At 30.3% G+C, this 17,253-nt stretch overlaps 1 protein-coding gene across 1 annotated transcript in view; it reads right to left on the reverse strand.

Annotated features, from left to right (window-relative positions):
* The window catches only part of LOC129960192 (fragile X messenger ribonucleoprotein 1 homolog), a 67,830-nt gene that overhangs the window by 29,713 nt on the left and 20,864 nt on the right, over positions 1-17,253 (reverse strand). Inside the window, exons 3-5 of the mRNA XM_056073413.1 lie at positions 7,158-7,257; positions 4,871-5,025; positions 2,039-2,104 (exon numbers count right to left, since the gene is read on the reverse strand). Coding sequence (XP_055929388.1) covers positions 2,039-2,104; positions 4,871-5,025; positions 7,158-7,257 — 321 coding nt within the window. The remainder of the gene's footprint in view (positions 1-2,038; positions 2,105-4,870; positions 5,026-7,157; positions 7,258-17,253) is intronic.

The raw sequence follows: 17,253 nt of genomic DNA on the forward strand, positions 1-17,253 counted from the left end.
TACATATTTAATACATCTCATAATAGTTGTTTTACAATCTTACATATATTATATACACAAAAGAAAAAAAAGAAAAAGGCAAAAGCGTGCCATCACTTTGATAAATTCGAAAAAATGACTTAATCCACTTTGCCATTAATACACATGAAACCAGCTGATAATATCTCACTACTTCATTGCACAATTCCTAATGAAATTTACCACCCATCCCTCTGCTATAAAAATTAGACAACTTAAGTAAGGCCGTGATTGCCTCAAGTACACAAATTTTTATTTTCAGAGCCTCAGTATAGAAAGAAAAAAAGAAAACTAGAGTATGCATCGAAGCTTTTTGGCTGACCAATTTAATCCAAAGTTTATGACAGAGCTACAATTTTAGAATCAGGATAGATAAATGAAATTTGTTTTAGTTGTGTTTTCTTGTTACAGTACTGACAAGCAGATCAACATACAGAGCGATAGATAGTCAACTCGTTGTCGGATTTGGTTCCAAATTTTTATACTGATCAAAACTTTATATGCTAAAACTGTGCCATGTTTTACCAATGCAGAATTTTGCGTTTTGAAATTATCCTGTTTGAATGTACTCGAACAAGCAAAAAACAATGGGTTTGGATTTCATTTCCAGCCTAAAGAATTTTTCAAATTACTGTGTTCACAGATAGACATAATACCAAAAAATGTATTATTCTTAGGTTTGATTCATGGACTTTGGGAAAAATCTCGAGTTTGAATTTTTCTGGCGATTATAAGTCTTCCTCTTTAAATAGCTCGTATACGAAAAAGTAAAAAAGGAATTTTATTGACATTATTTATTTATTTATTATTTTTTTATATCTTTCTGGAAAAGTAACATGACATAGAAGTAACTTTTGAGCACCAAGAATATTTGCTTTATTTTTATTTTTGGAAGCCCTGAATCATTCAACGTATTCATTTAAAGAAATCCACAATGAATCAAATGCACATTTTCCAGCACATTGTTAAGTTCTAAATCTTTGCACAAAAATTAATTGAAATAAAAATCTTTAATTCACTTATGGAAAATCACTAAATGGCATAAAAATTTAGCTAACAAATGCTTTACAAACAAGTAATCACATGTAAAAAAGAAGAAAAAAAAAAAGGGATAAGATGAAACTACAGCTAAAACTGTGGCATGAACACTTAAAATTATTTTTGAAAAGAAAGGGGTTTTCCTTGTCTAAACAAGCAAAAAAAGGTGAAAGAGACGTTAAATAAATGAAAAGAATATATTTTTCCCATTCTATCAGCATGTCCCTAAACTGAGAAAACTTTTTTTACTGAACAACATAGTTTTCATTTAATCTGTTAAACACTGAATGATCCAACATAGCAAAAAAACAGCTCATAATCAGGCAGATCTAGCGTGGTGAAATGATTTTTTCCTCCCATCAGAAGAAAAATAAAAGCACCTGCATAAAAATAATATGCACGTGTAAGGCACATTATATAAGGATCATCAAAAAAAATAAGCAGCTTTTAAGGATTTTTAATAATGTCACACGTCCTGCCGGGTATACAACATGTGTACTGTCAGTAAGGAAAATAAAAACTACTCAAAAAATTAGTTTTTGGCATTTCCTTCATTTATCATTTTTAAACATGAGCACATACGATTTTTAAAAATAAAAGTACACAAAATTTTTAATTGAAAAAAGAATGAGATAGAAGGGAATTTTTTTTATTCATTTGTTTTATTTTAAATCATGTGCATTTCTTTGAGAAATGCTTTAATTTTAAAATTTACAAAGGAAAAGAAGTTATAATAGTCTTGCACAGAGCAGCCAATGTCTTGCTACCCTTCTGGTGATAAGACTTAAGTACACAGACTTCAAATTTTCTCCATATAAAATTTCAGTCTCAAATCTTGGTGGTCGTCTTAAACAGTATGTTTACCACAAAAATCTTAAACTATACATAAGGAAACACACATCTTTTAGTTCAATTTAAGCAGTTGCCTTTAAATTAATTTCATTTTACTAAATTTACAAATAAAATAACTAAGAAAACTTACTACTCTCTAAGGTCTTCAGGAACTTCAATCTCAAAAACCTTAAAAGTATTTTTCGTAATAGGTGGGCTGAAAATAAAAACTTATTATAGCACACAATATTTTTTTTCCAGTAGAAAATTGCATGGTTATAAAATGACTAAACTAATAACTTGTAATATATAATAAATCTCAAACGGATTATTACTGGGCAGATTAATCATTAAGAACTACTAAAGTTAGCTACTATTTGGCTCCAGAGAGGCGAGAGTGCTTTCTGGATGTTTCAAAGCAAGAGCTGTTAATAGAAGTAACATGTTCACTAAGGTGGTTGCAAGAAATGTATTTAAATTTCCTAAACAGATTTTTTTTTTTTTTTTTTTTTTTTTTGGATATAAAAACAATTTTCTAGAATGTTACTCAGGTGAAAAAATTTTGTGAAGACGAATCAACTGTTATTAAGTATCAGATGTAAAAAATGATAAAATTCGCAGATCTACAAAAGAAAGGAGAAAAAAAAAGGAGAAAGAGAAAGAAATTGGATATATATAAATGATCACTATACTGGATTTGAGAATTAATCAAAAGTCTTCAAGCAAGAAAACCCAGTACCAACGAAAATTGCCCAGCCAAATTTTTAATATATGTTTGATTCTATGGCTATAATGTAAAAAAGCATTTTTGTTTTCCATGTATTGTTTATGTTGAAGACAATGTAATGGACTGGTGATGGTGTGAATACTACATTCCTGTACAAGAATTCTGAAAAACATTAAGAAATGTAATAAATATAGTGATGCTTGATAACACCAAATTTCATATCTGGATTTGAAATTTAAAAATTCATTCTATTTATAGGTAAATTAGCAATTTTAAATATGCAATTTCTTGATAAAATATTTTTTTTTAATGTTTAATGTTTGCAACAATTCTGATTACATTATTCCCAGCTCTGAAAATCAAGAAGCAATGTTTAAAAAATATTCCATTCAAGTATTTGAATGCAAAGAATTTGACAAAAAACCACAGCAAAATTAATTTGATCAGGCTCAAGTCAATTTTAACTTTTTGAAAAAGTTCATTTTCAAAAACCAGGTCACAAAACACCTATAATCCTACAATCTACAGATTTATTAAACAAGTTGTGGGGGGAAATATACACCAGAAATATTCTCTATAAAACTAAAATGAAAGCACATTTCTAAGATACCAGTTGTACTTTTACATTAGAACACTATTTTTTTTGGGGGGGGGATAACTGCTATACTGTTGTTTAAGGTTATTTGATCAAGCTGAAACTTTAACAATCTCATTTTTACGCTAATCTGCAATTTTTTAAGGTTCCTGACAAAGATACAGCAGAGAAATATGTGCCTTACAACCACCCTAATGTTTACTCATTGTAATATTAATATATCTTAACATTTAGATTCAGGAAATATTTTTATTGTCTTTGATATTGTCTAAAAAGCATATACAATGGACAGAATTAGGACATTTATATAATTAACTAATTATAGATAACTCGGCCAGAAGAGAGAAATATAATCTGGGAAGTAGGAACTTTTTGAAATAAGTATAAAAGTTGCATCATATTAATATTTGAAATGATTCATAAAAAAAATTAAAGTGTATTTTTATATTACATAAATTAGCTTTATTGATGATACTTGATGCATCTGATCACAATACAAAATACAGACCCACAAATAATGAAATACTGCATTTTTGAGAAAGATGGTCTATTCAACATGCTAAAGTTCCAAAATGCAACAAAAGACATTCTAGTATAGAAAATTGCTTAACTTAAAATTATGATTTAAAAAAAGGGAGTGGACAACATTCTTTGATTATATACATGGTTTACATATGCTTTCATTGACAAGACAGGATATTCAAATTAAGACTCATACAAAAACAATTTTTGACTTTCTATCCTAAAGTTATTAATTATTACAGCGAGTTTATTGAAAACAGCACTGTATTACACACATTATTCAGAAAAAAAATATTCTAAATTAATACCAGGTTGAAATTAAATTTTTAAAGAAAAAAATTGGCAAATTTTTACATGTGAGCCTTTTCAACACAACTAATTCAAGCCAATGTGAGAAACACTAAATGTAGCATTGGATTTAATACTGAAGTCCATCGAACGTTTTGTAGGAGGAAGAACAATGCATAGTATAAAATACGATATCGCAAACAGTTAAGTTTGGTTTATAGCTGATATCACATGAACGATCAGCTCTAACTATTATGGCTACTCACCAATAGGTCGTTTAAGTATTTAGAGTAATAACATTGGAATACTTTTCATGGCTTATGTACGATATTTGTGACCATATCAAAACTAAAAATAAGAATTGAAGAAAATTTACTAAAAAATAAAGCAATGATGCATATCAAATAATATGCACACCAATGGGCATATACCAGCAAGATACACTAGTTAAAATAATGATATATAAACAAATGAAAATATTTAAAAAATATAACTAAGATAAAAAAAAAAATCTGTATAGAAAAACCTGAAATATTCAGTGGCACTGTGAAATTTGATTTCTATTTTATTATCCTCTATAAGGAAATATTTATTGAAACCAATCAATTATAGACATTGCAGATATATTAGCAGGACATTGGAAATGAAAATCAATGACTAATAATAATCGCACGCAATCTTGCACGATCTGGTTAAATATTTGTATTGTTCAAAAAATTTCATTCCCATCCAAAATATCAATTGTAAAAAATATTAATGTACAACTTATTTACAATCAAACTCATTGCAAATTCCGCATTAAGAAGGGGAGTATGGATACAGACAATACTTTAAAAAAATTGCATACTTACTTATTGTTTTTAATTCTAAGACGGTCGCTAGGTACAATTTCCGTACATGTAGTTTCCCAGCCAACATATTCGACAACATGAAAACCCCCTTTTGACATTTTCACCATTGCTTTCCACCAACCACAGGCTTCATTTTCATTGGATCGGGATAATACCTGGAATTTCATTTTAATCAAAATTAGATGCTTCCCATGGATCACATAAATAACTGGGAGCTTAATGGAAAATAACTTGTCAAATGCCTACTTGATTTTAGGATTTGTTATTTACTTCATTTTTGTTTCTATTTACCAAAATTTTTATTCATTTTTTTTTTTTTTGGAAACAATCTTTTGAAAATAAATGATGAATTACATAACATAGTTGCTTTAAAATATTTGAACAGCACCTTTCCTAAAACAGAGGCTAGACTTCTTTAAAAAAAATGTTAAATAACAAAACGTTTGTCAAATTCTTTCAAAAGAAAGTTTAAATAAGGAAAGGCCTTTACATCAGCATGATAATTAGCATTTATCTAAGTTGAAAACAAAATTTAGGTATTAATATTTCCTTTAAAACAGAGTTGGAAATATTCTTCACAAATGAAACAGGATCAGTAAAATGTTAATTAGTTAAAAGTTTCTCAGCCAGAATCGTATCTAGTAAACAATGGGGGGGGGGAATGGAATAGATTTATCTATTCTTCAAAAATATACAAATATATCTAATTTTTTGTGAATATTGCTAAATAATTTTACATTAATTTATCATTCGGTGCACCTATTAAAATAGACACCACTTGCACAATAGTGACATCCACATTAACAGTCCAACCAAAATGTATTAAAAATATTCCAGTTTTGTATAGATACATGAGGGCTAGGAAACAAACTATACGGCATCATTCATATTATTGCTTCGTTTTAATAAGAGAAATCAACATAATGTACAGAGGTGAAAAAATTCATACATATTTAATTCTTTAAGTTATTTTTTTTTAATACTTATTGAGACACATTTTCAGTCATAAAGCATTCAGTGGATAAACCGTTCTTATGAATAATCTTTTAATAAAGATTCAGCACGTTATTTGAATAACATTAAAGTCTTTGGACTTTTATGAAGCAATGTTCAACAATATGTCTGCTCTTTTCTCTCACTCTGACAAATCATTCCTTCAACGCGTGTTCCTTGTCCCCATTCTTCCCATATCGCCTTCGCTTACATACGAAACTTATTCTTCCGAACTATAAATTCAATATCGCTCCTACATCTCAGAAATTATTATCTGCCGATTTCGTTGGGAGGTTGATAATACTTTTTTATACTATTTTTTTCCCTTCTATTTTCCCCCATGCTCAACACATTATGTTGGCTCATCATGAAACTGTTCACAGCCGTTAGTTCACTGAATAGAAGGAGGTGGAACATTGCAGAAGGTGGAGAGAAAAGTTGGTTTAGGGAAGGTGCCAATTTGAGGAAATTCCGAATTCGTCCTATTTGCCTTGTTTCCCTATTGATCAATAAAACCCGCGAATTTTGTATGTATTTACATACGAGATCCGTTTTAGGCTATTTTGATTATTACATCCAATTGATCCGTACATTCGTGAACATGGAAAAGGCCGGTACTGTATTTGCATTATATAAGGTATCATTATCGTGCTGATCATGTTATTTAACTACGATGTCTTAGTTTTTTAATTTTAAGTTAAAAACGGAAACTATTTTTATGCTTATTTTATTTTCACAATGTTCTAAAAATATTCTATATTTTCTGCAAACCAGTCTCATCACAAAAATAGCACTTATCAAGAGATCATCCAACAATTGGAAGGAAAAAAAAAGCATTATAAGCCATGCTGATTTCACTTAATTATAAACAAATAAAAAAAATCCGTTCAGCATGTTAAATTAGTTTTACATTAAACAATTACAACAGTGTACGGTTTAAAATATGTCAACAGTTATTAGAATGAGAAGGGCTTGCAATTTTGGATGCAACAATAAGATGAAATTATTTCTGGAACGTGGAGATGGGAGATTGATGCAAACTCGGATAACTCTTATGTGCTGAAAGTTAGGGGGAAAAAAAGAAAGAAAAAGGCTACAGTCAACAGATTACAAGGTGAAATGCAAAGTAACCAAAGCAATGAGAAATCACTGGGTCGATCTATACAGTTTACACATTTGAGATGTCTTGTCTTACATTAGGTTAATAATATATTTTAAATTGCGAAACAGAAAGCACTTGATGAATTTCACATAAGTTTCAATTAAGAAGAAACATGTTTTCTTCATTATATACCTCAACTTCTTGATTTTCAGAAAATTCCTTTTTTTCATCATCTTTCTGAGAAGGTGGCAATCTCACTCGACGAAAAGGAAATTTAGTTTGAGGCTGCCAGCTAAAATTTAAAGAAAAATATCAAAATTAAAAAAGCACATAAAATTAAATTATCCAATTCAAAGATATGATATCTGCTCTCAGCATGCTAGAAAAATACAGCTCATAAGCTATTATTCCTGATTAAGACAACTTTCTTCTTGCTATGATTCCCAAGTCAATACAAAAAAGATTATATTATACATATATATATTATGCTTTCTTTAGACATAATTTAATCCAGCAAACTATCTTCCCATTCAAAAAATATATGCAAAGACACTTGGAGAATTTCTCTGAATTGAAAAAATTTCTGAGGCCATGGCAGCCCTTCTTATGTTCATTAATTGTAAAGCCATAATAATTGTCATAAAAGATGGAACAGTAATATGCAGTAATAATTAAGAAACTTAATATGCGAGTGAAGATTGAATTATTTTAATATATAGGGTCGTTCCTTATCAAAGCAATCAAAAAGTATTAAATTTGATACAATGATTGCAGATTTGGATGAAACTTTGGATCCCTCCTCACTATTTATCTAATAAATTGTAAAACTTAAACCATGCAATTTTAGAAATTTCAAGATTTTTACTGATCAGGTGGAGAAAACTAAATTTGTTTTTGGATGGAAAATAAATTCAATCTTATCTTCCAAGCAATATTAATAAAAATCTTTATTAATAATAAGCAAAAAATTCCAGAAAATAAAACCAGCAATAATTTAAGACATTGTTATACCTTTGAAAATTTTCGATTTCTATTTTATTAGCTTCATTTGAAAATTCGCTATTCTGCTGCAAATGAAGACAAGAGTTTTATTACGTTTAGTTTTGAATTTATAACATATTTTAAAAGATCAAAATTCTCAATTTGAAAATTTTTTAATAATTAAAGAAAATTATTATTATTATTTTTGACTGAGCAGAACAATATAAGCATTGTAAATTTAGCGTACCTTATTAAGCTTATCTGAACAAAAAGAGAAAAAGTTAGGTTCCCTATCATAAAATCGGTTGAGACCCACAGTTAACATATTCCAGCACAAATTTAATTGCAATTCCCATAAACTAGTTTTGTGAGCCCGACGGGCATCTACTCACTATAACAATGATTTTTCTGATTGGAAAGGAATTTCCTTGCAACAAATCATATAAGAAGTCTCACAAATTTTCAATTATCCCACAATCTGAGAAAATTATCTTGCATCAAGTAACTAGAATTTTCTCTAAATGAGAAGTATTATACTTCTGGTCTGGTTAAAGTAACAACACATTATGGTAGTCAAACATGATACTTAAAGCTCTATAGCTCATTTTTGGTTGTAACTTGAAAAACCAAAGTTAGCACGAAATAAATTAGTTTGTCTATAGTATGCATGCACTAATATTTCTTATGTCTTTCAAAAAATGAGACAAGATAAAAAGTAATGTTAGCAATATTTATTTTCTAGATGTCAAATCAGATAAATATTTTTATTCAGTATCGCAAGTATTTCTTAAGCCCAATAAGGTGCAGAAAAAAATCCCATAGTTATTCCTATACTTCTTGAAATAAAACAACCGAGTTCTCTGCTACATGGAACAATAATGAAAATAATAATAATAATAAATAGCTAAAATTTATTTTTTCTCTGAATGATATGCTCTAGCATATGGAAAAAATAAAATGAATGATTTTTTAAACCTTAATTATTTTTTGTTTCACAGAAAAAGTAAAAAAATCCGTGTGTTCATTTACTGTGTAAAATTCAAATTTCAATATGATTAAACAGAGCAATTTTGTTTTTAAAAGTATGTATAGTAATCACAGTCTATTGCAGCTCAGATTGAAAACTTGATTTGAATAAACGGGACATTAAAACAAATAAAGTAAGATTTTTAATTAAAAAGGCACATAATTACAGTGTTCACTGGAATGAAAAATGTATCATTACAAAATTTGCATAAAGAATATTTCATACCCGAGATTTATTTTCCTTAAATGCTTTTGAAATTTAATTGATCATGTACAAAACATTCTAACAAAAGTGCCCCCCCCCGGTGGAAGGGGAGTTCATGATTGCAAGGACATGAGAGATGGGTGCCACATATGCATCCTCCCTCTTAAGCCAAAGAAATTATAGTACTGGTTCATGAGGATAGAAAAACTTTGCAGTGACATTTTCTGCGTTCACTTGACTCGCCTTGCTAAATTTTTATAAATTACTACAAATAAAATATCCAGAATATAAACTATTTTCACAAATAAAATTTGCTTATTTTTTTGCTTGGAAGAGGAATCACGGCTTATTCTTCTTATCTCAATCATCCCTAAGTCATTTATTGGCTGAAAGCTGTAGAATAATTTTGTCCTTAAAAGAGTTTCTCAACAACTTTGATTCGACGTTCTTAAGTCAGATGAGTAAAGTCAATCCTTCAGAAATACGCAAGATGTTAGTACTTATAATGTTCAGTTTGAAATACAGTTCATTTGTTACAGTAATTTGTCGATCTAGTTGTCATTAAAGATTATCCTTCCTAGATAACATTCGAAACTACCCCCATTTCGCCACATCTTATTTTTCCACGGTCGGTCGCAAAAATTTACTGAGGCTTTGGACTGAAAATACTTTTTGTACAGAAATAGATTCATGAAGTTGTATTCATCTTTATACTGCCCAACACTTTTATCACTTAAGTAATAAATATTGGTTAAATGTGGGTAATTCTTTTTCAAATGTAATTTTTTTTAATAGCATATAGGTCTGGGAGATGATCGAATTTCATCATCGCAATATATCATTCAACATAAAAGAATATTTTCTATATAACGCGATTTTATTATTTAGTGCAATTATAAAAAATAAATATTTCCGAGACTAATCAGAACTTCTACAAATAAAAGGAAATTTCAGCTTGCCTTCCCTAATTTCCCTTTTATATAATACAGGTAACAGCCTCTCTGTCCAATACTGCCCGCCTTGGCAATTAAGAGTTTCGTCAGCAAAAATTTTTACCGTTTTGGAAAGGAGGTGTAAAAGTGAATATCAAACATTCTTATAATTTAAATATTTTCTTTTAGTTATTATATAATAAACAGTCGAACAGTTTGTTTCAATATGATGACCACCTAACAGCAATTAAAAATCTGCCGAATGTTGGACATCAGATTCTGTTGCCATCCTTTCAGCCTGTAATTTGTATTATATTTAGCAGAGTAATCGACAAGGGGACAAGTGAATCTGATATCACGTTTTACCGATAACTTTTGGTCAGTCAAGCTAAGAAAGACAAACACGAGATGAAATTTTATATGGATTTATTTCCATCGACTTTTCTTATTACCACTTACCGATGGAAATGTTTGGGAAAATTAGAGTATTTACATTATAAAAAGATAGGGCTTTCGGATAATTTAACGAATACGTAGACAAGTTCTACGTTTTCTGTTTAAAATTTTACTGAACAGTTAAAATATCACATTTTTATTTCTATTTATCAATTTTTTTTTTTTTTAGGAATTTAAGAATTTCTAATTTATTATATTTTACTTATTTACAATAATTACTTTCCTGGTGAATGGTTAAATCCAATCTAGTGTAACGCATAAGCAAAACTACACAATCTATCAAAATATTTTAAGCGTAAATCCTTAATTTACTTCTGTTGCACACATCACAAAACACTAATGAAAATACATAAAACTGGCTCCTTATTCCGAAAGGTAGTGCTAATTGTTATAAGGCCCCCGGCCCCCGCAATTCAAGGTCTTTTCTGGAAGGAAAGTCTTCAAAGTTCATTAATAATGTATCAACCAGAGTCCAAATTTCACAAGAATTAAAAATGGCACGATTACCGAGGCAAAAAACGTCAATACTTTATGCAAATTATTTAATGACAAACAATTCAATTACACAAAATAAATAGACAAAACAATATACGGAAAATACTTAATAAATGTAAAACTATACAAATATAGATTTCATAATTACCCATCTTTAATTCAGCTGACAAACTAACAGAATTATTATCTTCGCTTGCTCAATACGTTAACGCCAAATCAAGTGCAATACCCATTGAATTAGACGTTGATTAGTACAATAGTTCTTTTGAAGTCGGCTCAAAAAGGTTATGATCAGTTTGAGTTGTAAACTTCTTACCATTTAAATAGTAATGTAACTCGTAACAGCAAAACTTATGCTTGTACACATTTAGTATCATGCCGTTTTTCAACATCACTTCCCCTCCCCTCCCTAAGGTAAAGACTTGGATGTTCTTCGACTCCATTTTCTATTGGGTCAAAACTGCCCAAATTCCATTACGCGAAGTATCTGTCAGAAGACTGAAATTCGGTGAGTCGAGTACTGGTTTCTGAACAAGGGTGGGGTGGGGGTTCTCCCCCTTCCAATGCTTAAAACGATTTCATATTTTTCGGTACATGAAATTTCTTTTCCATTTTGCCTTTGACAGCCCCAATGGTACTGCGATAATTAATAGTTGGATATTTATTGCAGTATTCAGATATTCCAAGAAAAGAGCGTAAGCCTGTTTTGGTTATGGAGGTTGCAAAGTCTACAAAAACATTTACTTTGGTTTCCGAAGGTCTTCTGATCCCCTGGCCTACAATGTGTCCTAAATATAAAACGTGGTTCAGAGCGAATTAACATTTTGATGGTTTTAAAGTTAAGTTAGTTGTTTTAATTTTCTTTAAGAGGTTATACAAGTATTTCAAATGAGAGTTCAATGAGCTGGAGAAGATACCAATGTCATTAAAGTATGGAACGGCAAATTCTTCATATTCTTTTAATACTTCAGCCAGTAGCTTCCAAAAAGAAATTTAGCGGAAGGTATATTCCGAAACTTGTCACAAAAACTGCTATTCATTGGGCCTTTGGAATCAGAGGTATCTGCCAATATTCTTTCGAAAGATTTAGTACTGCAATGGATGCTGCTGCCACTGATTCTGTTCTTCAAAATTTAGTAGAGGATAGTAGATCGGACGAGTGACAATTGAATGGGCGACAATTTATACACAGTTGGGAATCTATTCCAAGTGTTTCTACCAACATCACTGGGCTCGTGGAGTCGTATTCACCGGTTTATTCGGCTCATGTAGTAAATTTCAAATCTAACATTCGTTGGATCTCTGATTTAAGCATCTCTGAGGAGCTCGGTAAGGTCTGGTTATTATGGGTTGTTCACTGACTAGTTCGATACCATGCCCGACAGCATTTGTTTTATCAGATACTTTAGAAAAGTACTTAGCCTATTGTCATAATAGCTGCTGCAATTAACCGATTTCTTTACTATTTAGTATTCTTCCATGATTGCTATCACTAATAATATCCCTAAAATTATATACATTAGGATTTGAGTCAATATGAAGGAGTTACCATCTAGCCTTTTCTTTCCCAGGGGTGTTTGTGGGACCCCAAAAAATCCCCTGAAACTTTTACGGACTTACTACCGACATTTTGGAGTTTCAAGAAGGGGGGGGGGGAGAAATGAAAAATTACGATTATGAAGTATTGAATGACCTAATTATAAAAGTTCAATGAATTACTTTTTTTGCAAAATTAATAACCATTAATTTTGCAAAATTAAGACCTTTGAACCCAGGTCACGTGATCGCACATCTGGTCGAACGAAGTCTCTCCCTTTTTTTTCTGCCGCGCCTACTTGCCGAAAAGAATCCAGAAGAGAATGTTCGAGAACCGGGGGAATGAGTCATAACTCGCAATAAGGAAAGAACAAAAAAGAAGTTTTTTTCCCCTTTTCACGCATTATCACTGCCTTTGGAGAAAGAAAGGAAAAGTTTTCACTACACACACTGACCTTGCGTTTTCTGCTTTCAAAGCAAACAAAATTACCCAGATCAAAATAAATAATTCATTATTATTCCTACTTCCTTTTGAACGACTATCCCTGGAATTTCCGGGTATCGAAGTTCAAAATCCCCGGAATTCCGGGGTTTCCCCGGAGCACAAACACCCCTGCTTTCCAGAATTAAGAAATAAATTTACATATTCATTTTCATAATAAGGCTTTAATGTTAATGTGATACACTTGAGATTTTTTCTTTATTCCCCGGCAAGCTGACGACATAATTTGTCTTGTGAGATTTTTGTTAAATGGTACCCGATCCTAGCCATTAAATAGAAAGCTTGTTTGGTACAGAAGTTGAAAATACCAAAACAAGATCTCCTTCAAGAAATTCATGTTTCATAGCATATTTGTCACTTTTTATTTGTTTTAGTTGCATTTCTTGCATCTTCTCCATAATTAGTTCTTGGCATCGTTTTAGAATATTGTTTAGTTTAAACATGTTCGATGCCGGGACTGGATTCATTTTCAGCTTGAGTCGATTTTTCATAAAACAGCGTCTCTGGGGTTCTTAGATGTTTTCACATGAAAAAATTCTAAATTCTACAAACTAGAATCGGGTGTTTCCATGAATCACGTTCCGAAGGCAAACGCTTATCCTAATGACTTCCAGTTTCAAAATACACAACTCACAAAATACACTTAACTGTTCGGTGAAATCTTTCAGTCGGATTTGACTGAAGGTGGTGGATAAAACTTTAGCACAGGTTTTATTATTATTATTATTATTATTATTATTCAGAACCTTTAAAAAAAATCGGAATTTAAATTGTTCACAAATAATATCCCACATTGTACATCTACTGAAAAACCCGGTTCATCTGAAAATGTTCATTAAAGCATTAGTTACAGAAATAGAAATTAAATCAATAATAGGCACAGTATCAAGGCATTTTGAAGCTAGGTGCATCGCTTCCCATTTGGAGTTGTAGGAAATGTTCCATGAGTATCAATGCCCATTGGAGCCTTCTCCCATTAGGTTTACCAGCTTTTGATAACCATTACAAGGTTCCCGCTTTTCCCATAAAAATGTAAGGCCATTTTAAGGGTCTTTTTCTTAAAGGCTATTCTCTTAATTTTTAAGGAAGATGAAATATAATGATTTGATATACTAAAATTTAACAAGATTGTTACAAAAAATGAATACGAAATTTCCATCTAGATTAAAATAACATTTCGAATTTGTCTTTATAAACAATTAAAGCCTAAAAATTAAGCTATAAAAATTTACAATTCGACATATCTAAAATTTATATACTATGAGTAGCATTTCAAAAGAATGAATATTATTCATGTTTTCATCAGAATTGCACTCTTCGAAACAAAATAAAAGGCACAAAAATTAAAACTTTTTTTTTTCAGGAATCGGCAAACTATGAGTATACAGAAAATATCAATAGAAAGGGAAGGGGTAATGTTCCTTTAACTCTTTCAGCATTGCATTCAACTTTTCCTAAATTCTTTCAAATTCTGTTTTTTTTTTTTTTTTTGTTGTTGTTGTTGCTGTTGTTGTACCTCCCCTTTTGCTATGGGGCACAAACTGTTTGATATCACGTTTCGATTGTTTTTTCAGTTATTGGCACGTTTTTCAGCCATCCATGTGAACAAAATTTGAATTATATATTTTCTTTTTCCTTCGTGGAAAATTTTTTAGCAAAATTTTCTATAGGTGCTGGGGAATATTTAATAAGAAGCTGTAAACAGCCTGCCCCAATTCTGCTCAACTGCTCTATTTCCCACTTTAAATGCATTATTTAAAATATACAACCCGCAGCTGCCTATATTGAGCAATTCGGTATGAAAGTCATCGCTGATTTGTTCTTGTGTCATAAGAAAGAATCTCCAGTTAATTGCTAGTTGATTCATTGAAACTTATATCAACTTCCTTGGATCTAACTCGTTTGTCACATTTAATGCTTTTAAAGCGCCTTTTACTGTAGAATGACCTAAAAAACTAACGACTTTTGGCATTTGAGCTTCAAAATCTCGCCAGAATGTCTTTTTTTTTTTTTTTTTTTTTGTCGAGATTTGTTTAATGATTCATTAATTAACAAAATATAATTTTTAACATTATGTAACAAATAATGTAAAATAAAATAAGGAGCGATTCCAAAGCAAAAGAAATATACACACTTTGTTGGTCCACAAATAATGTGTTTTCCAATTTCCTCGTCAGGAGCCATTTCTTTAAACAAATTACCGATGTTCATACAGAAATTGTATGAATAATGTAAAATAATACACTTCAATGCTCATTTCATTTCAGCATCCAAAACTGCTCCTTGAAACCTGGATACATTTTGAGGATGATTGCACTATCTTGCTAGCAAGTTGTGCCTCCATTTTCTGATAATGATGCTCCATGTGCATTTGACTTAATTAAGAACATTTTCATGTTAACAGCAGTTTTAATTTTTAGCATTCATCAGTAGAACATGTCTTTTACGTAAAAAGTTTTAAACAATGTATTAGTAATTATATAACACATTACAAAGTAACATTCATGTGGAAAAAATTAATGATACAAAAATTATGAAACAAGTAATTAAGAGTTTTAAACAATTTTACAAAAGCATAACTACACAGTTGACTGAAAATTATTTGAACTATTTTTCGATATAGAACTATTATCCATGTTTTAAAGTAAATGCAAGAAATAAATATATTTGTTTAACAGGATGCTTTGCTATGAAATGGAATAAAATACTAGATATGAATTCCAACACACAATTACCTACACATACAGAAAGTATACACATTAAACGGAATTACAAAAATACAATAATTACATTAAGGCATTACATAAGAGTACTGGGAAATATATTCTAAGAGTATGCATATCATTAGTATTAAATTTAAAGATAAAGTGTAAAAGCTAACATCTAGTTATAAATCAAAGAAATTATTATCAATAGCTTTTATAAAATCTCAGTAATGCAATTTTTGTTACAAACAAAACATGAAATTAATTATATATTATTTTTTAAAAGCTTACCCTATGAAATGGTGCGCATGTACTATCAGTAATGAAGCAGTCAAAATGTAATGCACTTCATCAAACTTGAGAAAGATTAGAAGTGATCTTTAACATTGACAGTTTTTGCTTAGAGACACATGAAAACAGTACAACTTAAAATTACATTTGGCAGTTTACAGCGAGGAGGGAAGGGGGGAGGCAGCAATACCGTATTCATATAAGTCTAAAAATGAAAGACACGAAAACTAAAGAGAAATCGATAGTTTCGAATTTCCAAGTTGGAGAATTTTATAAAAATGCTGTTTATTATTGTTATAATCTTTCATATACTGCTCCCTTCGGGAGAAAGGATCAGTTCTTAAAAAACTTTCAATCGAATGCAGATACCTGAATAAACATTTCTTTATTTTTAATTATATTAAAAAAATGAAATAAAATATACTTTGTGATTTTAAGGATGATTCTCCAATTTCGGCACGCTCAAATTCTTCATTGTACACTTTACAATGCGCTTTATATTCATCACCATTTTAAGATGGAGTGATCCATTTCTTGTAATCTACATGGTGTAACCAGAATACATTAAATACACTTTCCCATATTTAAAAGATAGATGCTTCTATAAGCTTAAACTAATAAATTGTGGGTATCAAGATCAACTTTCTACTTGACTGCACACTATTCATATCTTTACAAAATCAGTAAAATGTAGCACAACATTTCGATTATGAACTTTAAGTCACAATACATAAAAAATAAGCAATTCGTGAAGCGTGTGACTTAATTATCTAATTTCGATGTGTTTATGTTTAAGAGTGTTAACACACTAAGGAAATTACGAAGGTCAAAAGCAAGGGAATTTTCACGCAAGTCAGAAACTGACCGTCGAAATATCTGCTCCTGGAAATTGAACAAATAACTTCAGACCAAAAACTTCAGATGGAAAATCGAATATCACTTTTCTTTTGAATTAAAATTTACAATGAATGCCGAAGGCTATATACGGTCATCGAAGAAAGACAGATCAATTAAGATTTGTACTAAATAAAAATTAATTAAATTTCATTTATTTTCATTCAGCGTTCATTTGTGTTATTTTCTGTCAGTTATTAACTGATTAAATTTCAGTTGCTTTTTCTTTTTTTAGAGTTGACTTTTAGTTTGAGATATGAAAGAA

The sequence above is a fragment of the Argiope bruennichi genome, chromosome X2 (genome assembly GCF_947563725.1).
Source record: "Argiope bruennichi chromosome X2, qqArgBrue1.1, whole genome shotgun sequence".
NCBI classification, from domain to species: domain Eukaryota; kingdom Metazoa; phylum Arthropoda; class Arachnida; order Araneae; family Araneidae; genus Argiope; species Argiope bruennichi.